Source organism: Corylus avellana, chromosome ca1, assembly GCF_901000735.1.
Source record: "Corylus avellana chromosome ca1, CavTom2PMs-1.0".
Lineage (NCBI taxonomy): Eukaryota > Viridiplantae > Streptophyta > Magnoliopsida > Fagales > Betulaceae > Corylus > Corylus avellana.
In genome coordinates this window covers 34487381-34510290 of record NC_081541.1, presented here as the reverse complement: position 1 = coordinate 34510290, position 22910 = coordinate 34487381, and the positions used below count along the sequence as shown (strand labels likewise).

The 22910-nt window shown below is 35.9% G+C and overlaps 1 protein-coding gene across 11 annotated transcripts; it reads right to left on the bottom strand.

Annotated features, from left to right (window-relative positions):
* Positions 1-8956: 8956 nt before the first annotated feature.
* LOC132187299 (uncharacterized) lies at positions 8957-22904 on the bottom strand. 11 transcript variants are annotated; one of them, XR_009440818.1, is made up of 7 exons: positions 22638-22904; positions 21027-22405; positions 20680-20856; positions 11601-11715; positions 9890-10324; positions 9745-9784; positions 8957-9144 (listed from the first exon to the last, which is right to left on the bottom strand). XR_009440818.1 is itself a non-coding variant. In XM_059601579.1 (5 exons), exons 3-5 carry the CDS (start codon positions 10215-10217, stop codon positions 9111-9113), a joined length of 402 nt encoding a protein of 133 aa, XP_059457562.1. In that variant the 5' UTR covers positions 10218-10324; positions 11601-11715; positions 11814-11842; the 3' UTR covers positions 8957-9110. The 11 variants fall into 11 exon arrangements, 2 of the variants coding, with proteins under 2 accessions (XP_059457562.1, XP_059457554.1); XR_009440822.1 differs by lacking the exon at positions 21027-22405 and having other exon boundaries at positions 9890-10146; positions 10289-10324; positions 20680-20847; XR_009440821.1 differs by lacking the exon at positions 21027-22405 and having other exon boundaries at positions 9890-10141; positions 10289-10324; positions 20680-20847.
* Between the last annotated feature and the right edge of the window lie 6 nt (positions 22905-22910).

The following is a 22910-nucleotide window of genomic DNA, read 5'->3' as shown; positions in this document are numbered from 1 at the left end:
CACAATTTCTTTATTATTGTGACACACTAACGGTTACAGTTGTCTTCACAATTTTTTCTTTTTGGACATCAATTATTAAATATATAATTCATGCCCAAACAAATTAAAAATAGTGATAGTTTAATAATTAAGAACGTAAATTATTAAGCTACTCAAATATAAAGTTTTTTTTTTCCTATCTATATCAATTATGAATAATTCAAGTAAAATAAAATTAATATGATATGTTAATATTCTTTTGTGACATTCAGGAGTGATGAGTAGAGCCGTAGAGGTTATACCTTTCCTTTCTTTATTGTATTGATCTCCCACTGCAATATTTAATCTCTCTATATAAAGCAAATCTCTCTAGCTAGCTCTCCTGCATTCATATCTAGGGTTCTTTTTCTTTCTCTATTTCTCTATGACTTTCAGACTCTAATTGGAAGAGAAAATGGCAGGTTCTTCCTTTTCTTCCATGGTTTTTTTGGGTGTTTTGGCCTTCTTTGCTCTTGTTTTGCCAGCTTTGGCTGCGTATCCGATCAAATATATTCCTGGTAAATATTTATTTTTATTGTACACAAATTTTGAATTTGCACATGCCTTCTAATCGATCTCTTTTTAATTTTTCCTGTCTCTTGATCATTTGTTTATAATTATGAGATAATTTACAGTGGTTGCGCTGTCACCATGTAAAAGTTTAAGCAAAACTTGGCAAGGGGCATGTTGGTCCACAATAAACTGTAGTGAGCAATGCAATAATCTGGAGGAGGCAGAAGCTGGAGGATGTAAAGGGATTTGGCATAGAAAGTGCGCGCTACTGCTTTCACAGGTGTTAATCCTGAGTGCAATGAAAAACACATGGTTATTGAGTAATTGTATTGTTTTGTTTGGTTTTCTCTTACAAGAAATATATGTACAATGCTGATCAAATTTGGTTATTCTCATATATATATATATATATATATGCTTTTGGAAAGAGGAAAACTTTGAAAATAGCCTTAATTGATTCAGTGCAATCCATTTGTTAGAATATAATCAGAATATATTCTGATTATATTCTGATAATCACCATAATTGCTGACAATCACTATAATTGCTGATTTAATATATTTTCCCTGTATATACATTGATGTTATTTTGTAATATTGTACATTAATTCCTTGATTGTAATTCCTATTTTATCTGGCCTTATTCAATTATAAATAGGCCCCATTGTATACAGTTCTAAACACACAGAAATACAATATTCAGTTTATCCGTATATTCTCTAGTATTCTATAGTTTATTTTAACTGTGGCTTCTGTGCGTCATTGGGATCTTTTTCAAATGGATGTGAAAAACGCATTTCTCAATGGTGATCTTAGTGAAGAAGTTTATATGCAGCCTCCTCCTGGGTACGATCATCCGCCACACAAGGTTTGCCGACTTCGCCGGGCATTGTACGGTCTGAAACAGGCTCCACGGGCTTGGTTTGCCAAATTCAGCTTCACTATTGCGCAGATTGAGTTTGTTTCTAGCCCCTATGACTCTGCTCTTTTTATCCGGCGATCTGATGCTGGTCTCATTCTCCTCTTACTATATGTTGATGATATGATTATTACTGGAGATAATACTATTGGTATTCGTAATCTTCAACAGTTTTTGAGCCAACAATTTGAGATGAAGGATTTGGGTTTTCTCAGCTACTTTCTTGGATTGGAAGTGTCTTCTAATCCAAAAGGTTACTATCTCTCTCAAGCCAAGTATGCTTCAGATCTCCTCTCACGAGCTGGCCTTACTGATTGCAAAATTGTTGATAGCCCTCTAGAGACAAATGTCAAACTTCGTGCCACTGATGGTGAGCTACTTTCTGATGCCACTCTCTATCGACAGTTAGTTGGCAGTCTCTTCTATCTTACTGTGACACGACTGGATCTTGCCTATGCAATCCACCTTGTTAGTCAGTTTATGACAGCACCACGCTTGGTTCATTATGCGGCTGTTCTTCGCATCCTTCGCTATGTGAAGGGCACCTTGTTTCATGGTTTGCATTTCTCTTCTCACTCATCATTAGACTTACATGTATATTCAGATGCTGATTGGGCAGGTGATCCCACTGATCGTCGTTCCACCACGGGTTATTGTTTCTTACTTGGTGATTCTCTCATCTCGTGGCGTAGTAAGAAACAATCAGTTGTTGCACGCTCTAGCACCGAAGCTAAGTATCGTGCTCTTGCCGGCACCACTTCTGAGCTCCTCTAGCTTCGTTGGCTCTTACATGACATGGGTGTTTCTCAGACCTCTAGTTCTCTTATCTTTTGTGACAATCGAAGTGCGATTCAAATTGCGCATAATGATGTATTTCATGAACGTACTAAACACATTGAGATCGACTGTCATTTTGTGCGCCATCATCTTTTGCAGGGGACCCTCCGTCTCTGTCCCATTGCTTCCGCTGATCAGTTGGCCGATGTGTTCACCAAAGCACATCCACCTGGACGGTTCCGTGATCTTGTTTCCAAACTTAAGTTGGCATCTACATTACCACCTTGAGTTTGAGGGGGGATATTAGAATATAATCAGAATATATTTTGATTATATTATGATAATCACCATAATTGCTGACAATCACCATAATTGCTGATTTGATATATTTTCCCTGTATATACATTGATGTTATTTTGTAATATTGTACATTAATTCCTTAATTGTAATTCCTATTTTATCTGGCCTTATTCAACTATAAATAGGCCCCATTGTATACAGTTCTAAACACACAGAAATACAATATTCAGTTTATCCCTATATTCTCTAGTATTCTATAGTTTATTTTAACACCATTAATGGTTTTCTAATATATTATATATCAGTATTGGAAACATACTTCTTCTTTAGAATGGTGAGTGAGTAGATCATCATGAGTTTGTCCCGTAACAAGAGAAACTATGAAGTGGTGAGGCTCTTAGTAAAAATGTCTACAAGTTGATCATCCACTGTAGAAATATAACGGGCTAAGATATCTCGATTGACAATTTGTTCACAAATGAAATGATAATCAAGTTCGATCAATATGTTTTGTTCTTGCATTGAAAACCAGATTGGAAGCAAGAGGGAGAGCCCCAAGATTATCAACCCGAGGAGCAGATCATAACATGATTTTCATTTCTTTAAACAACATAGGAACCCAATATAATTCCGCAGCGATAATTGTCATAGCATGATATTACCGTGAGTTGCTTTTTAGCTGTCCAAGACACTAAACAAGGGCCCAATAAAATTTCATATCCGGTCGTCGACTGGTGATAATGAGGGCTACCAATTTGAATCACAAAACCTATTTAATTGCAATGATCCCTTTGTGTAATGAAATCCATTAAAAGAGTGGACTTAAGATACAGTAAAACCCTCTTGGCCGCAATGAAGTTTTTTTTTTTTTTTTTGGACATTTCCGCTTAAGAGATAGGAAATGAGAAAAATGAATATTCGAACTAATTACTTATGTTTTATGAGATATAGTCCTCAACCAATTGAGCTATCCCTTAGAGACACCGCAGTGAGATATTGAGTTATAAGAGCATGAAGAAATAGGCAAAGTTGATTATGGTTCCCCATGGGCCCCAACAATTCCCTTTTCATCAAGAAAAATTCTAAAAATTGCTCTTGGACAGACTCCAGACCTTCCATATCTTCATACCAAATTGGTAACACTTAATAATTATTAAAAATAACAAATATTAAAATATCACGATGACCAAGGCTTGCTCCTTTTTTTGTTTCATTTTAGACACTTTCTTTTATAGTCTCACGTTGTTCAGAACATTATATATATATGAAATTAGTGAGTATCTTGATCACAAATATTCCATCAAATATCTTGATTTTTATGGTACATATTCTTGTTGCCTTAGACCCATCATCATTAGAACAGCACAAAAATTATGATTTAAATGTGTTGAACCACTGCTTATTCGGACGCATGTAGCATAACAAGCAAAATCTAAAACCCAATAGTCTATGAAACTAAGAATATGTAAATATACAAATCATGCCCAAACAAATTAAAATTAAGTAGAAGTATTGATATTGGACCTCACCCTTTTTTCTTTTTTCTTTTTTTTTTTTAATTTTTTGACGAATTCGGCAACAACTAGCTAGCCGGTCGTGACCCTCTAGAGGTCTCAAAGTTCAACATATATATTTATTTCAATTTATGTTTATAGGAATTTCAAACTGATGTTTGCAGAATTTATTTATGTTTGAATTTATGTTCGCAGTAGTGGTTTCTTGAAGCTCCTCAAACAACATTTTCTCTCATTAATTTTAAATATTACTGTCTGCTTCATATTATAGATGAGAAATCTTCAAAGTATGTGAAAATCATTTGCTTTTTTTAAATTGAAAAAAGACAATTGCTTTTGCATTACGCTGAAGACAATAATCATTAAAATCAATAAACTATAACCTTTTATTATTAACGCTGAAAGCAGCAACGGTTAACATTTCTATTTGTCACCTCGATCAGCTCGATCGAGTTTTTTATCATCTCTATATATTCTCTATTATAATAAATAATAAAACAAGTCAATATAAAGGTAAAATAAAATAAAAATTGGAATGGAAGCTAGAAAACTATGAGATATTCCACGTATAAATTGTCATTAAAAAAGTGCTGTAATATATGTATCTTTAATTGGCCCTTGAAATTTGGCCTAGCTAGGTTTGATTTTTATCGCTCAAAATTAAATAAGATTTAATTTCATCCCTGAAAGATTGAAATATAAAAGTTTTGTTTTTTACTATCTATCAGTTATGAATTAAAGTAACATATAATTGATATGATATGTTTGTATTCTTTTGTGACATTTAGGAGTGATGAATAGAGGTTATGATATTGAGTCCTGCTATGCGGCTGCCAAACTAGCGTCAGACATATATTAAAAAAAATAATAAAAAATAATTTTGTTATTTTTTTTTTTTTTGGTTAGTTAAATTTTTATGAGTTAATATTTAGTTTATAATGCCTCAAAACTTGTTTTTGGATTCAAAACTAAAACTTAGGGGTGAAATGTTAACCCTTTAGAGATGGTATCACCCAAAAGGGATTCGATCATCCTAAATTTGGTGTTAATGCCTCAAATTTGGTGCTAATACCTCAAATTTAGATTCCCCTTTAATATCTCTCTTCTTCAATTTACCAAATAAAAAATAAAAAAGCAAAATGTCTGACGCTTGACTGCCTCAATTTGGCAGCCAGAAAATCTTTATTCTATGATATTAGTCAGATAGTTGTTTGTATAAGGCTTGAATTGGTAGTTGTTCACATAATTACTCATATTAATATTAAAAATTGATGATTTTCTTTTTCTTTTTCTAATAGCATCCTTTTATTATAAAATGATGCATATCCTCTATCTTCGAAATCAAATATCTTGCTGTATTGACTTGGCTAATCAGGCTAAACAAATGCTCATATGCAAGCTGACTTTTTAAGCCATTTAAGAGTACTTGAAGTTTAAATTTATTATAAAAAAAATTAAATTAAATTAAATATATGATCGATTTATTATGAGCTCGAGATCGTTTACACCCCTATTAACTAATACATGGTGTGTAAAAATAAAAAAATAAAAATAATACATGGTGTGTAAGTCCCTACTATTCATCTCAAAATCAACTTTAACATTCTTACTTTTTAAGTCACATCAATCATTTTTTATTAAGAGTACATTAATATACATAATTGAACACAACTCTAACCCAAAAGCCTAAGCTAATGGGCTAAGGTCCACTTAGGTATATTAAGCCCTCTTTTCTTTAATATTTTCTCAACGTGAGACACAATATTCACGAGTGCACTCACAACAACAACTTTTTTTTTTTTTTTTTTTTTTTTTTTTTCATACAAAACATTATGGGAAGTCCAAAGTGATGGGGGTATTGTAGCCATTCCGTGATAAGTGCTATTGCAAAAGACTAGTTTCTAGCTCGTCAAACGGATACGTGGCAGCTAAGGAAGAGAGCCAATTTGTCTTCGCTTACCACTTTAGCTTACACTTATCTTAAATTACGGGACGGCCCCACACGAAATGTTTATTTACGAGGTTCTCAACCTATTATTCACATAAATCAGCACACGGTTTAGGGGGTATTATAGACACTTACCCTATATAAGATTTGATCAATTAAGTAAATCCATCATTATTATAAATCTGAACGGTGGTGAATGATCCTTCCTGCTAGAAACAACAACACAGTACTTAAGCAACCTTCTAAGTTTTACAGTCTGCCGCCTGAAATCAACACACAAAAATGATCGGTAACAATGGCTAGCCTCAAATTAATCCTAAAAACAATATTTCTCTCCTTCTCATGTTGGTGCTGACTTTCGTACGCTCAGGTAACAAACACTATCAAACGGGGCGAAGTGCTTCTTCACTCAAAGGGGGCGTTGGTTTTAGCTAATGACAAATTTTAGCTAAGCTTCTCACAAAGTCCGGATGGTGTTTCATATTTAGAAATAATTTACGGGGCTGATGATTACAATGTATGGCTTGCTAACCGAGGCACACCTATTGTCAGTGGAAATCTGACAATAGACGCAGACGGTGTGCTGAACATTTTGCACGATGGAGGGAGCCCCATCTTGTTGAATGCTAATAGCTCAACTCCAAACTCCATCGTTACTATTGAAAACTCTAGCAATTTCAGAGTGAGACAAGTGAATTCTGATGGATCTATCAAGAAGGTTCTGTGGCAAAACTTCGATTATCCTATTGACACACTACTACCTGGTATGAAACTATGAATGAAATTCAAAACAAAGCGAAAATCAATACTCAATTCCTGGGTAAGTGGCTGAATCCCTGCCTCCAGAAGGCTTTTCTCCCGAATGGAGCCCCACATCTAATGGAACGAAACAATTGATAATAAGACACCAAGGACATCCATATTGAGTTAGTGGGATTGGGAATGATTCTCACTTTCCAAACTTTCAATGATGACCAGTATCGATTACAATATCAGTTTCGCCACCAATGAGAATGGGAGTTACTTTATGTACTCTATTTCAGATGGCCATGATTCTAATTTGATATGGGTCTTGGAGTTCGATGGGCTATTTAAGGATCAGAAAAAACTTCTTTTTTTTGGATATTAACACATGTTTTTTTAATTCTTCTTACCTTGGGTGTGTGTTGCAAAATGCACCCAAGTGCAGGAGTGACAATCAAAAGTTCGATCAAAAGAGGGGTTCTTTTGAGAGACAAGCACATCGTCTAGATGACAACTCGAGCTTGAGCATCAGTGATTGTTAGGATCAATGTAGGAGCGATTGTTACTGCATTGGTTTCAGTAGGCTGCCCAAAAATGGAATTGGATGCCGCTTCTACAACAGTGAATTTGTAGAAGAAAAAGACAGCAATCAAGAAAAATTATATGTTCGTGAAACTGGTAAGCAAGTTTTATTTTCAATTTATGTAAATCATTTTCACTTAATTTTGATTTGATTGGTTCAATTTGAAACTAGGAAGCTTATTCTAAATATTGCAAAGGATTAAGGAGGATTAGAGTTAGAAACTAAACCCTAAAAATTCTAGATAGGAAAATTTTGTGCAAGCCTATTAAATGAAAGTGAATTGATCGTGTAGACATATAGAGTTCATTATTTAATTAATTAGTGGCTTATTTTGTAAATTTATTGCACCATATTTGTCCTCCTCGTTGAAGAAACATGCAATATATAAAAAGGGCTTTTGCTCAGTATTCTTTAATCCATCAAAACTGATTTTATGTGTATTTTGAATTTTTCTTTTAGGATTTGCTTTTAAGTTTTTGCTCACGTGAACATGACAATATCAATAAACTTTTGGATGGCTAGTTGTGTGTAGATTGAATGTTTGTTTCATTTTTAGTAGACTTTTTGAACCTTTTTTTGCTAAATGTCCTTCATAAACTTTTGATTAGGAAAAACTAGCAGAAAATCACCATGGTAGATTTGGGTCATATCAGAAGCAGCAGTAGTTGTTTTAGTTTCCATCTTGGGATGCTTATTATGTCTATGTTTCAGATTGGTAACAAGTTTATGCTCCTCCGAAATGCCTTAACAATTTGAGAGAGAGTTCATATTTGCCTCATTTTAAATCCCTGAATTAGTTTGAAATATCTTCCTTTTGCCATTGAAACTGTGATGTGATGATATTGTGTTTATGTCTATGTTTTCCAAAAGACCATCCAATATAACTATTTTTTTTTTAATTTTTTTTTAATATAATACTTTATTAACTAAGTGGGCTCCTTTTATTCTAGCAGTTTTGATTATGCTACAATTGAAGACTCGCCTATTCAGAGTGGAAGATTGTCACATATTTACAGTTGCAGTCTATCACATATCTATAGAATAGTTTAAGAAAACTGATAAAAAAAGGTTTTTGAAAAGACACGTTAATACTATTTTGTTTTGTAATTGAAAGTAGTAGCTGTTAAAGTATATTATGGCGTTCAATAATCTGTGACATAGTTGAAGACTATCGCCTATGCATAATGGAAGACTGTCACAAATCTACAGGTGAAGTTTACCACATATCTACTACTCAAATCTACAGTTAAAGTATATTCTGGCATTCAATAATCCATGCTACAGTTGAAGGCTATCACATATCACTATATGAAAATTGGTCTTTAGTGTCGTCGCTCGCGTGGTTGCAAATGCTCCGTCGTTAAAGACTAAACAGTGACAACATGCAATGTCATCGCAAATAACTATCAAAATTTGTTGATGAAAATGCCTCTTAAAAGCCAGTGGCGTCACCGATGATGTTTAGTATTGTAATCGCCAATAATAAATAATTTTTAAAAAAATAATAAATAAATAAACGTTTTAAATTGTCGTCAACATCAAATGATTTTCTTTTTGGCTGAATAATGTTTTAAATTTTAGTCTTCCCAAGGTCTTTAAGCAATGCATATATCGATGTTATGAGATACTGCTTAAAAGAAATAAGAAAAAACAAGAGATTACTCAAATGCACTCCCGAGTGCCAAATTGTTTAAACATAACAATCATTCTCAAAACGAATTGAAAAACTGAGTCTTCCTCGTCAGATTACATCTCTAGGTGAATACATTCAAAAATTTACCAACTATAATGTAACCTAAGCCAAAAGAGTGCAAGCGGTGGTAAATTCACTGTCAAAAGAAACAACAAATAATCAGTCAGCGAATCGAATCACATGGCATAGATATATCATTGTAGCATGAATACAATTACAAATTATTGTAGAGTTGGGATGCAAAAAGTAAGCATTTTTATCTCAATACATGAAGGTGTGTTTGGCCGCCAACCATCAAAGAGAGAAAAGAGACGGTGGTTATACTTCATTTTCAAACTACTTTTTGCAAATCAAAAGAGGAAAAATAAAAAAATAAAAATCATTGTAGGATCGAGGCCTCTCCAAATGCTTGCCTGTCTGATCTGAAACAAAAAGGCTAGCCTATTGAAAAAAATCTGTATAACCTCTGAAGTGGTCTGAATAGGGAGAATACTTGATATGCTAGGTTTGCTAAAACCCTACATATTCCATAGAGAACTAATGCCAAAAAAAAAAAAAAAAAAAAGAAAGGGAACTCATGAATCAGAGCAAAGTGACACTCTTATACACAGTGCAAAGCAAAATCATAATTACTCCACTTTTCTGAATAATATATAAAAGAGTTCAACCAGTAAGAGTATAGGAATCAAACACAATAAATCACTCAGATAAATACAAGGATTAAAACAACAATCACCTTCTATTGAGTCTGGCATGTATTTTGCAATTCGGTATTTCTACAACATTAAGAAAGGGCACAAAGAAAATAAATCAAGATTTGTGCAGGAAAAATAAAACCAGGTTACAAGCAACATCTAAACTTGTTAAGAAAGCTCTAATACCTGGAGATGACTTTTCACGTGAAAAATGGTCTATCCATCTGAGTCCATCAACTTCAGTATTGTCTTTGGCGTTGCCTCTACAGTCGATCATTAGAGAAATTGTCAGAAAACGATGGATTTCTTTCTTTTTGAATATTTTGACAAATCCTTTATCAAATTGCTTGCTTTCAGCACCCCCAAGGCGATTAACACACTCAACAAACTTCTCATGAAGATCCTGAGTCCACCTTATTCTTGTTTTACTTGAGATTGCTGCACTGGTTGAAGTCAATTTTAATGACAAAAATGAGGTAAACATGGCAAATATATTGTCACAGGTTGATGTCATTGATGGCAATAATATTCCTACAAGATGTACTCAGTGGAAAATGTAGCACAAAATGAGATACTTTCACTTACTCCTGTTCTTTGTTGATGATTGCTCACGAATAGCAGCTAGATTTCAAATTAGCAGTGTTAGGGAGAGTAATATATGAGCATATGTAATTATATTTCAGATGTCAAACTAAAACAAACCCTTTAAGCATGGCTATTTTCAGAACATTAAAATAATTGGCCATGAAATAATTGTCATGGCCAATTGTTGAATATTGAAAAGCATAATTATCCTCCACCCTTTTAGCCAAGCTCATGGTATTGGTTCCATTACCTAGCTAAGATTATATATAAATATCACCTCGAATTAATTAACAATTTTTAATATGATGACGTAAGATTTAAGTATGTCGATGGTGTTAACCATCATCAACTAAGGAGGAAGAATTAAGATGACCACTTATAGTCAGGTGATAATGCAATATTTTCAGTTACGCAAACATTCTCACTCACATTGTTTATACCAGTCCTTGTTCTCCATCAACCACAGGCACAAGGGGAATAAGGCACGGACAGAGGGAGATAATTTATGTACATTACCAACTATCACTTAGAAAATTTTAGTGAACATAGACTCAGAGTCTCACTCCATGACTGAGAATATTTAATGGTTTAAGACCTCAGACAGGGCACCCAACGCACCCAATCAATTATCAGAATTTGGCAGGGAATCTGACTATCAGAACCACTGCCCATTGCCAAGCATTAGAAAGCCAGTCAACATCATCAAAGCCCCAATTTTCCATCTCCAATCCTTTATCTAATCACCACCCCAACTGCATAAAGGTTTCTTTCTGCTGCTGAGGAGTGACTTCACTCACTACCCTCCCACTGTGTAAACATAAAAAGAAAGGCCACCAAAGGCCTCGGTACAAGACAGGTACAGCTAAGGAATAGTGCACTCAAAGGAACAAATCACCAAAGTGTTCCCATTATACATTGTCGAACAGTACTTAAATAATTGAACCTAGTTAAAAGGGTCCTATCATAAAAGATAATCTACTCAGAATCCAATAATGCATCTAAAACTAAAATTGCAGCAGTGTTACACTGCAAATTTGTGCTAAAACAAAAGCAGCATCAGCAAATTGTTCAGAATTAAGATGGATAGTTACACCACAGATGCTCAACACGCAAACACATGTTTATTATTGTAAAGACTGCAAGTGGAAGAAGTCCAGCATGTTTGACCAGCAAATAATTTTCCATAAAGAAAAGAGCTTAAAAGAGCATTTGAGTGGAATGCCTAGTAAGCACGAGGAACAAGGGTAGTAAATTTTCCAGTAAGGTTTAGGTTTAGGTTTACCAATACGAATTCACTCATAAACAGACCTACCCAATCAGCGAGAATCCGAGCTTTATTAGGAGTGCCAACACCAACAGCAACTAATTTCACACCCACTGCATCAAATCTCTGTTTGGATTCTTTCAAAGCAGAAGCAAGTTCCCAACTGTGAAAGAAGAATGAGCAAATCAAATGACAAATCAAAACAAAGTCCAGCTTTTTCTGATAACAAATGAGAATAATACTACTGCAATCCACAATTACCAGCAAGGGCATCCAAAGTGCAACAACAGCTACTCCTCGGAAGAAAAATGGATTCATAAGCAACAATCTTAGGGTTTTAAAAAAAATTTTAAAATAAAACGCAAAGAGTTCCCTATCATGCGTGATAACAAGAAAATCAAATAACAAAATATTGTATGCTCATTCTCTGCTCTTTCTTTCGCTCTTTTTGAGAGAATCCGCCGTAAAGGTAGAAGGAAGAAAATATGAGAGAGAAAAATCTTTCTGGAAGAAGAGAGATGGAACAAGAGCACAACAACAAAAGAAAGGAAAATAATATCTCATTCTTTTGCTGCTATCAACAAGAGAGAGAGAGAGAGAGAGAGAGATAAATTACCTAAAATCCTCTCGGAGAAAGGGAATTTTGCTCCACTATGAGAAAAGGACCGTCCCTCTTCTTCCATCCAAGAACCTTCTATCCTCTTGGCCGTTTGATTGTGAGAGCTAAAGCAAAGCACAATCACAGTGAAATAATTTTTGGCACGGCTTTTCGCGCGTGAAAAAGAATTATTCCAGTGTTACCGACAACATCTAGTCGTTGCTGTTTTCAATTTTCTTTTCTTTTTCTTTTTTTATGAAATTAGTGACGACAACTGATAGGTGAGCAATAACGACGACTTTTGGGTCATTGCAAAAACTATGGTCGCTAAAGATAAAGCCTACTTACATATTTTACTAGAGACACATCGCGTTCAGGATAAATGTGACTAACTTTTGACCGCTAATGATTTCTAACATTATCACTCCAAAACTATAGACATCAGATTTATCCGAGAAAGTACCTTGTGTTACATATTCAGGTGACATGTAACTACTGCAACCAAGATTTGCTGCATATATCGGGAAAGGGGAAGAAGTGGGGACACAACTATTCTGGACAAGGCTTCACACAGAAATAAATGCAGTTGTTCACTATCATATCTTTCAACATTTGTGGTTACTGACGTGTTCTCAACAAATTCTTGTTATGCCAAAGTTGGATATTTTTGGCTTCATAAAGATATCAAGCAAGATGTTTCTTGCTTTCAAATCTCTAGGAATTATTCTCATTCTAGAGTGTATATGCAAATACACTATCCCTTAAACAATGCCATGAATGATAGTGTGTACCTCTTAGTCCAATCCAAAAGGCCCTTTTTGTTAGATCTATAAAACATTTGTGTAAACAATTAGTACGTCCTTAAGTTACAAGTAAATATTTAAAGTATTACGAACAAATGAAAGAGATGAAGTATGACGAACCAAAGAGGTAATAGTCATAGCTTTCGTTAGGCATATATCCATAAACTACCATTTTTTCATCTCCACTAACACAAAAGCCAAAAAATGAGAGGTTCCTGTGCTGGAGTTTGCCAATGATATGAACCTCATTCTTAAACTCCTCGTCCTTGCCTAGATACTCTAGACAACTATCTCTTAGCCCCCTCCGGGTAATGTTCCCTAAATTAGTGATACAAGACAGAGCATTGAAACTTGTTAACAAAAGCACAATGGAAGTTGTTGTAGACCAAATCTTACCTTATTACAAGGCCAAAAGCACCTTCTCCAAGTTTATTTGTTGTGGCGCAGTTTCCAGTGGCCTCCAAAATGGACGCACATGTAAATTGTTTCACTTGAAATTGTATCCTATCAAACAAATTTTCTTTTTCGTCATTTTGATCCTCCCTTGTTGCACAAAATATTCATAGTTGAACCCAATACTTATATGGGTCTATAAATGATTTGATATTATATTTAGTAGCTAAAATCTTACCTTGAAGCTTTTTTCCAACATCAAAACTAAAGCAACCACGGCTATTGCTGATATGACCTATATCCACCATGGTTGTTTTCAACTAGTGTCTCATAATCAAAAGTTTATGAAGTATATTTAGTAAAAAATGTTAAAAAAGTTTGCGAAAAATGAAACAAACATTCAATCTACATACAACTAGCCATCCAAAAGCCTATTGACAATAAGCAAATCTTAGAAGAAAAATTCAAAATACACATAAAATCAGTTTTGATGACCTGGAAGATACCAAGTAAAAACCTTTGCAATATTCAGAATAAGCCACTAATTATTAAATAACGAACTCTCTATGTCTACATTGATCAAAACACTTCCATTCAATAAGCATGCATAAAATTTTCTTATATAGAATTTTCAGGGATTTAGTTTCTATCTCTAATCCTCCTTAATCCTTTGCAATATTCAGAATAAGCTTTCTAGTTTCAAATTGAACCAATCCAATCAAAATTAAGTGAAAATGACTTAAAAAAATTGCAAATAAGGCTTGCTTACCAATTTCACGAACAAAATGTTTTTTTCTTGAGTGCCGTCTTTTTCTTCTGCAAATTCACTTTTGTAGAAACGACATCCAATATCAATATTGGACACCGTAAATGCATGAACAATCGCTCTTGCATTGATCCCAACAATCACTGAGGATCAAGCTCGATTTCTAATCCAGACGATATGCTTGTCTCTAAAAAGAACCCCTCTTTTGATTGAAGGGTTGATTACCATTGCTGCACTTGGTTGCATTTTACTTCACACAACCAGTGTACGAGAAATTAAAAAAACACGTGTTATCATCCAACGAAAGAAGATTTGCTTGATCATTAAGCAGCCCATCAAACTCCAAGACCCACATCGAAACATAATCATGCTCATCTGAAACATAGTACATAAAGTGACTCTCATTTTCAGTGGTGACAAAAATGAAATTATAATTGACACCAAACTCGATCGAAAAATTTGGAAAGTGAGAATCATCCCCGATCCCACTAACCTAATATGTACGTCATCGGTGACTCATAATCAGTTGTCCAGTTCCACTAGTTGTAGGGCTCTATTTGAGAGAAAAGTCACCTCTGTAGGCAGGGATTCAACCACTTACCCATGAATTGAGCGTCGATTTTCACTTTGTTTTGAAATCTATTCCTAGTTTCATACCTGGTAGTAGTGTGGCAATAGGATAATCGAAGCTTTGCCATAGAACCTTCATGATAGAACTATCGGGATTCACCTGTTTCACTATGAAATTGCCAGAATTTTCAGTAGTAGCGATGGAGTTTAGAGCTTAGCTATTAACATTCAACAGGATGGGGCTCCCTCCATCGTGCAGAATCTTCAACATTGTTTGCACCTATTGTCATTGAAAACACTGACAATAGGTGTGCCTCGGTTAGCAAGCAAAACATTGTAATCATCGGGCCTGTAAATTATTCCTAAATATGAAACACCATCCGGACCTTGTGATAAGCTTAATTGGAATTTGCCATTAGTAGAAACAAGCACCCCCTTGAGTGAAGAATCGCATTGCCCAATTTGATGGTGTCTGTTACCTGAGCATATGAAAGTTGGCAGCAACACCAACACGAGAAGAATGAGAGAAATATTATTGTGAGGCTAGCCATTGTTGCTAGTTGTTTTTTTGGTGTTGATTACAAATATGCTTGTAGAATCTCGTGAACTTTTGAGTCAAATCCGTGGTCTTGCAATCATGTGAACATTTATCAAATGTTCACGTAAGCCCAAGACCACGAATTTGACTCAAAAGCTCACAAGATTCTGCAAGCATATTTGTAATCAATACCAAAAAAACAACCAGCAACAATGGCTAGCCTCACAACAATATTTCTCTCATTCTTCTCGTGTTGGTGTTGCTGCCAACTTCCATATGCTCAGGTAACAGACACCATCAAACCGGGCAATGCGATTCTTCACTCAAGGGGGTGTTTGTTTCTACTAATGGCAAATTCCAATGAAGCTTATCACAAGGTCCGAATGGTGTTTCATATTTAGGAATAATTTACAGACTCGATGATTACAACATTTGGCTTGCTAACCGAGGCACACCTATTGTCAGTGAAAATCTGACACTAGGTGTAAACGGTGTTGAAGATTCTGCACGATTGAGGGAGCCCCATCCTGTTAAATGCTAGTAGCTAAGCTCTAAACTCCATCACTACTACTGAAAATTCTGGCAATTTCATAGTGAAACAGGTGAATCCCAATGGATCTATCATGAAGGTTTTGTGGCAAAGCTTCAATTATCCTACTGACACACTATTACATGGTATGAAACTAGGAATGGATTTCAAAACAAAGTGAAAATCGATGCTCAATTCATGGGTAAGTGGTCGAATCCCAGCCTACGGATGTGACTTTTCTCTCAAATAGAGCCCTACAGCTAGTGAAACGGGACAATTGATTACGAGTCACCAAGGACATACATATTGGGTTAGTGGGATCGGTGATGATTCTCACTTTCCAAATTTTTCGATCAAGTTTGGTGTCGATTATAATTTCATTTTAGTCACCACTGAAAACGAGAGTTACTTTATGTACTCTGTTCTAGATGGGCATGATTATGATTCGATGTGGGTCTTGGAGTTTGATGGGCTACTTAATGACCAAGCAAATCTTTTTTCGTGGGATAGTAACACGTGTTTTTTTAATTCCTCGTACACTGGTTGTGTGGAGCAAAATGCAACCAAGTGCAGCAATGGCAATCAACCCTTCAATCAAAAGAGGGGTTCTTTTCAGAGACAAGCACATCGTTTGGATTACAAATCGAGCTTGATCATTAGTGATTGTTGGAATCAATGCAAGAGCAATTGTTCATGCATTTACGGTGTCCAAAATTGATATTGGATGTCGCTTCTACAAAAGTGAATTTGTAGAAGAAAAAGACGGCAATCAAGAAAAATATTTTGCTTGTGAAACTGGTAAGCAAGCCTCATTTGCAATTTTTTAAAGTCATTTTCACTTAATTTTGATTGGATTGGTTCAATTTGAAACTAGGAAGCTTATTATGAATATTGCAAGGGATTAAGGAGGATTAGAGATAGAAAATAAACCCCTGGAAATTCTATATAGGAAAATTTTATGCATGCCTATTGAAAGGAAATGTACTGATCAATGTACACATATAGAGAGTCCGTTATTTAATTAATTAGTGGCTTATTCTGAATATTGCAAAGGTTTTTGCTCGGTATCTTCGGTCCATCAAAACTAATTTTATGTGTATTTTGAATTTTTCTTCGAAGATTTGCTTTTAAGTTTTTGCTTACGTGAACCTTACATTCTCAATAGACTTGTGGATGGCTAGTTGTATGTAGATTGAATGTTTGTTTCATTTTTAGCTAACTTTTTGAACCTTTTTAACTAAATGTACTTCATAAACTTTTGATTATGAGACACTAGTAGAAAACAACCATGGTGGATATAGGTCATATCAAAAGTAGCCGTGTTTGCTTTAGTTTTCATGTTGGGATGGTTTTGGTGTTGGAAAAAGCTTCAAGGTAAGATTTTAGCTACTAAATATAAGATCAAATCATTTATAGACCCATATAAGCATTGGGTTCAACTATGAATATTTTGTGCAACAGGGAAGGATCAAAATGACGAAGAAGAAAATTTGTTTGATAGGATACAATTTCAAGTGGAACGATTTACATGTGCGTCCATTTGGAAGGGCCACTGGAAACTGCGCCACAACAAATAAACTTGGAGAAGGTGCTTTTGGCCTTGTAATAAGGTAAGGTTTGGTTTACTACAACTTCCGTTGTGCTTTTGTTAACAAGTTTCAATGCTCTCTCTTGTATCACTAATTTAGGGAACATTACCGGGAGGGGGCAAGAGATAGCTGTCTAGAGTATCTAGGCAAAGACAAGAAGTGTTTAAGAATGAGGTTCATATCATTGGCAAACTCCAACCCGTGAACCTTGTCACATTTTTTGGCTTTTGTGTTGGCTGAGATGAAAAAATGGTAGTTTATGAATACATGCCTAACAAAAGCTATGACTATTACCTCTTTGGTTCGTCATACTTCATCTCTTTCATTTGTTCACATTACTTTAAATATTTACTTGTAACTTAAGGATGTGCTAATTGTTTACACAAATTTTTTATATATCCAACAAAAAGGGGCCTTTTGGATTAGACTAAGAGGTACACACTATCATTCATGGCATTGTTAAAGGGATAGTGTACTTGCATATACACTCTAGAATGAGAATAATTCATAGAGATTTGAAAGCAAGTAACATCTTGTTTGATATCTTTATGAATCCAAAAACATCCAACTTTAGCATAGCAAGAATTTGTGGGGAGGACAATGATCCAATAACCACAAGAAGTGTTGTTGGAACATAGTACGTAGACAAGCAAGACAATTTCTCTATAGCAAGAAGCCCTGCCAAATTGTTATGTCCCTACTTTATCTTCCTTACATTATATATTCAAAAGCTAAAATCTTGGTTGCAGTGGTTACATGTCACTTGAATATGTAACACAAGGTACTTTCTCGGATAAATCTGATGTCTATAGTTTTGGAGTGATAATGTTGGAAATCAACACATAACCTCCAACTACCATCAGCTTTTCTTATCAGTAGGACAGGGGATGAAAATGGACTTTAGCTAAGTCTAATTACCCCTGATTGTAGCATATTCTTCACTAACGTTTCAATTTCTGTCTTCTGGTAGTATGGGTAGCGGTATGGCCTTACACATATAGGTGGGGCACCTTCCAATAGAGTAATTTTGTGGTCATGGGTTCTAGGAGGAGGTAGACCAGAAGGTTCTGAAAAAATTTCAGAAAATTCATCTAGGAGTGTCTGAATTTGTGGAGAGGTTGGTTGAGGGTTGGATTCTATTTGGGCTGCCACTAACTGCAACAAGAATCCCTTCCTCTCAATTCTGCTTAGCCTACCAAATCTCCTTCCATCCTCCAAAATATGACCCGAAGGGCATAGCCCTTGCAACACTATCTAACACTATCTTCCTTTCTTTCAACCGGAAGGTCATAGTCAATTTGGAAAAATCCCATAGAATTGGACCTAAGGATCTTAGCCAATTGACTCCCAGCACAACATCACACCCACCTAAGGTAAGTAGGTAAAAGGAAATTTGGAAAGTGTTACCTTGCATGGTTAGTTGGGCTGCCCCACAAAATCCTGAGCAAGGTAGCTTCTCTCCATGAGCAACCATCACTAACAGCTTGCAACTCTCCTTGCCACCTTCGGGTCTATGAAGCAATGGGTACTACCCGTGTCTATGAGGATCACCACCGGCTGGTTGTGGATCTTTCCTTACACTCTCATAGTCTTAGAGGTGGGAGTCCCAGTGATAGCATTCAAGGAAATTTCCAATTGCTCATCCATCTTACTGCATAGCTCATCAATTTCATTTTCCAGCGGAGAGATTTTTGGAATAGAGGGCTCAGTTGCCACTTCTCTTTCAAACTCTACTCCTAATAGGTATATTTTTGGCTTTCTACATTTGTGTCCTGGGACCATTTATCATCACAAAAATAGCACAAACCTTTCTCTTTTCTCTCCCTCATCTACTGGTTGTTGATTCTTTGGATGGGTAATGTAGTTTTTCTGGGAAAGTTGGGGGAATTTGGGATGGAAGGCAAGGCTTTGATGGCTGGGGGAAAATTGGAAACATGTGATACAGTTTTGTACCTTCTAATTTAGGACCCCTTCTACTTGAAGGCTTCCCTTTCCTCCTGCAACCTGCTGCTATGAGGGTACATGGCCTGAATATGGTCACTGTAATCCTTATCTCCTCCTTCAGTCCACTAATAAAACTACTAACCTTAAACTCCTCATTTATCCCTTGTATTTTGTTGGACAGGACTTCAAATTGGAACTGGTACTCCTCAACCGACCCTGTTTGTCTCATCTTTGTAAAGGCTGCTACTGGATCCTCAAACAAGGACGGGCCAAACCTCACGGTCAGAGTTCGGGTGAACTCTTCCCAAGATGTCAACGCTCCAAACTCCACCATCCATTGATACCACAGTAAGGCTCTTCCCTCCATGTAAAATGATGAAATAGTAATCCTTTGTTGGGCTGGAATTTAGTGAAACTCAAAGAACTGTTGCGCTTGACCAATCCAACCCGTGGGGTTGTCCCCATTGAACTTGGAAATATCCAGCTTAAGGGAACGCCTTGGAATACCTTCTTCAAAATTGTGATTCGCCCTTGCTGATTGGAAGACCCTTCTCCATCTTTTTCCCTTCTAGACAAGGATTCACAGCTAGAGGCTAGGGTGCCGAGTTGTTGAGTAATTTCTGTAAGCATTTTCTGGTGAACTTCTTGATATGTAGCTTGGTTAGCCTTAAGTTGACTTAAGGCCTCAAAGAGCTGGTTCATCTTTGTACCTTCTGCCATCCAAGGATCGGTTGCTCTGATACCAAATTGTAATGAGTGGTTTGTGAAAGGAAATGAAATTGAACAGGTAGACCACTTCGAGGGGGTCTCGTCCTCCACACTTTGCTTTTGGGTTGCAAATTCAGAAGCTCTTCTCATTCACAAAGGCAATTAAATAAGAGTTACACTAATTGACCCATTAGTAACGGACCCGTTACAATCCTTATTTATTACAATTAAAACAGAAACATTACTGGCAGTAGCCAAAGGACACATTTATTTGATAAACACCTTAACAGTCATAGCACAACCACGTAACTGATCAAGGACACGTGGATCTCATGAAAGACAAGTAACAAATAAATCAACAAAAGAGTAATCTACTTTGGAGCTGGTATTATAAAGTGTTTCTTTAATGAACTACTGGGCTTTACAGATAAGCAACAGAGTGAATCACAAAGAGACATATGCATTATGCAAGCACACAAAAAAAAAAAAAAAAAACTCTAACAAGATGCAAACAAAAAATTAAAAAGCAATTCAGACCTAAGACAGAGAGTGGTCTGAGAGAGAGCACCAGATTTGTGAGAGAATCATCAAAATTTTAAAGCACAAATAGATGTCAAATTAAAGCAAATTGAACAATAATTCATAAAAAATATCACAAAAATTAGAAAATTATTTGAAGTTGATCTCACCTAACCGAACCCAAACCGCCGTTGTCGGAGCCCAACTGCCGAATCTGTTGAGAGAGCTGGAGCTGGAGTCAAATCGCCGACGTTTTCTGAGCAAGACAACCCCCGGCAGAGACCACCACCTTCGTTTCTGGAGGGAGACAACCCCGCCGGCATGGCGTCTTCAGAGCACTAAAACATCTTATCAGGAGACAAAGTAAGGATTTAAAATATAAAAATAAAAATTAAAAAAAAGTGTGGAAAATCTCAGCTATAAGAACCAATTCGAAGCAAAAATTTAAACTACAATTAAAATAACCCTACATTAAAATCCCAAATGATCAGAACAATTAAAAGAGAAAAATACTTACTTCGTCTCCTACGAAAGGGCACCCATAGCCATCAACAACCCAAACCTGAAAACTCGATCTCTAGGACTCGTCTTCTCTCACTCTGTTCATCTCTACTCGCGGTTATAATAGCTTATTTGAGACTGAAACGGCTAATAAGAAACGGGATTGGTAGAAGAAATCGTCATTCGGTTTGGTGTTGGAGAATGAGAAAATTGAGAGGAATTTTGAGAGAAAATCAAGATAGCAAATCCTTTTTTTGATCTTTTTCTGTCAAAGAAGAGTGTGAAGAAAAAAAAAAAAGAAGAAGTAAGGTATTTTTCTGGAGTAATGCTTTGCGCAATGGAAAAATCCGGGGGAAATCCAGAGTTGCCTATGTGGCCGTAGTTAAGCCAACTACAGTTAGGTTTTTTTATTATTTTGTTTTTAAAGAAAAGATACTCAGAAGATGCTCTCTCTCCTTCCCTCCCTCCCTCGCTATCGTGTTGCATCAAAATATCCAATTAACATCTCTATATGAGAACTACATCTACATGTTACAAGTTTCAACATGGAAAAGAATCACTCCTTTGAATATAAAGTTTTCCTGTTAGAATGAAGGAATAACCTAAAAATACAAACAAGGAAGGTAAAAGACAATTAGGTACACAGTGTAACAGAAAATTGTCTTCTCCTTTGCTATTGCTTTGGGTTGCCTCTCCAATAACCACGGTGTGTCAATACTTCCATCTCTTCTACCTCAAGCAAAATAAGTCTGCTTTTTTTTTTTTTGGTAAAACTTCACGTTAAGCAAATTGCAAACACCTGCTCACAGTGGTGTAGCAACACTTATATATAATAGACACAAATGCTTGAAACTAAAGGGAATGGAGAAAGAATTGATCCAAAGGAGAATTAATGGTAAACCTCACTTCAGTAATCTGAAGGCAGGGGAGAACACTTACCAAAAAATCAAATTTCATTTCAAAATCATAACTTAAAAGCCCTAAAATTCTTACCCATTTTTGAAATCAAACAAAACAACCACCAATTGTAGACAAACAAACAAATCCAAACCCAAATCAAAACAAAAACCAAAGCAAACCCATTTAGGCAATTAAATCATAAATAAAGAAAAATCTAATCTTCATATAAAGGAAAAACCCATTTTCTTGCATTCACATGGGGAAAAAACTTGGTGGTTGAAGTGAGTTGGGTTGATTTTCTGTTGGTTTGTTTTGATCTTTCCTTCGATTTTTTCTATGAACTGAATGGGAAGCAAAAATGTTTCCTTTGGAGCAAAATTTTCCAACCAATTCAGTGAAGCAAAATCAAACTAGTGGAGCAAAAGAAACCCAGCCCCCAAACTTGCCCATTCGGCCATGACAGAAAGTTTCTCCCCATGCCCAATCGGTGCTCAACTGAAATACGAAGGAAAAAGCAAATCATAACTAACTCAAATTTCATACCCATTTTCGATTTAGCAAACAACCCAAAGAAAACCCATTCAGTTCTTATAAAAAATCAAAGGAAAGATCAAAACAAAACCCACAGAAAATCAACCCAACTCAGTTCAACCACCAATTTTTTGTCCATTTAAACAAAGCATAATAATATGATAACTTCAACAATTAAAAGAGAAGATAAGCTCACCCAGCAAAACCTCCGTCGGACCGAAACCCACCTTCGTTTCCGAACCCAGTCAACCGACGCCGGTGAGTTTCACCGTCACCGTCACCGTCTGAGAGAGAGACCTCAAAGAGGGGAAGAGAGAGCATCTGTGAGGGAGAGAGAGAGCCAAACCGCCAGCATCTTTTGAGCAAAACCTCCGTCTGACCCAAACCACTTTTGTTTCCTAACCCAGTGAACCGACGCCGATGAGTTTCACCACCACCGTCTGAGAGAGAGAGAGAGAGAGAGAGAGAG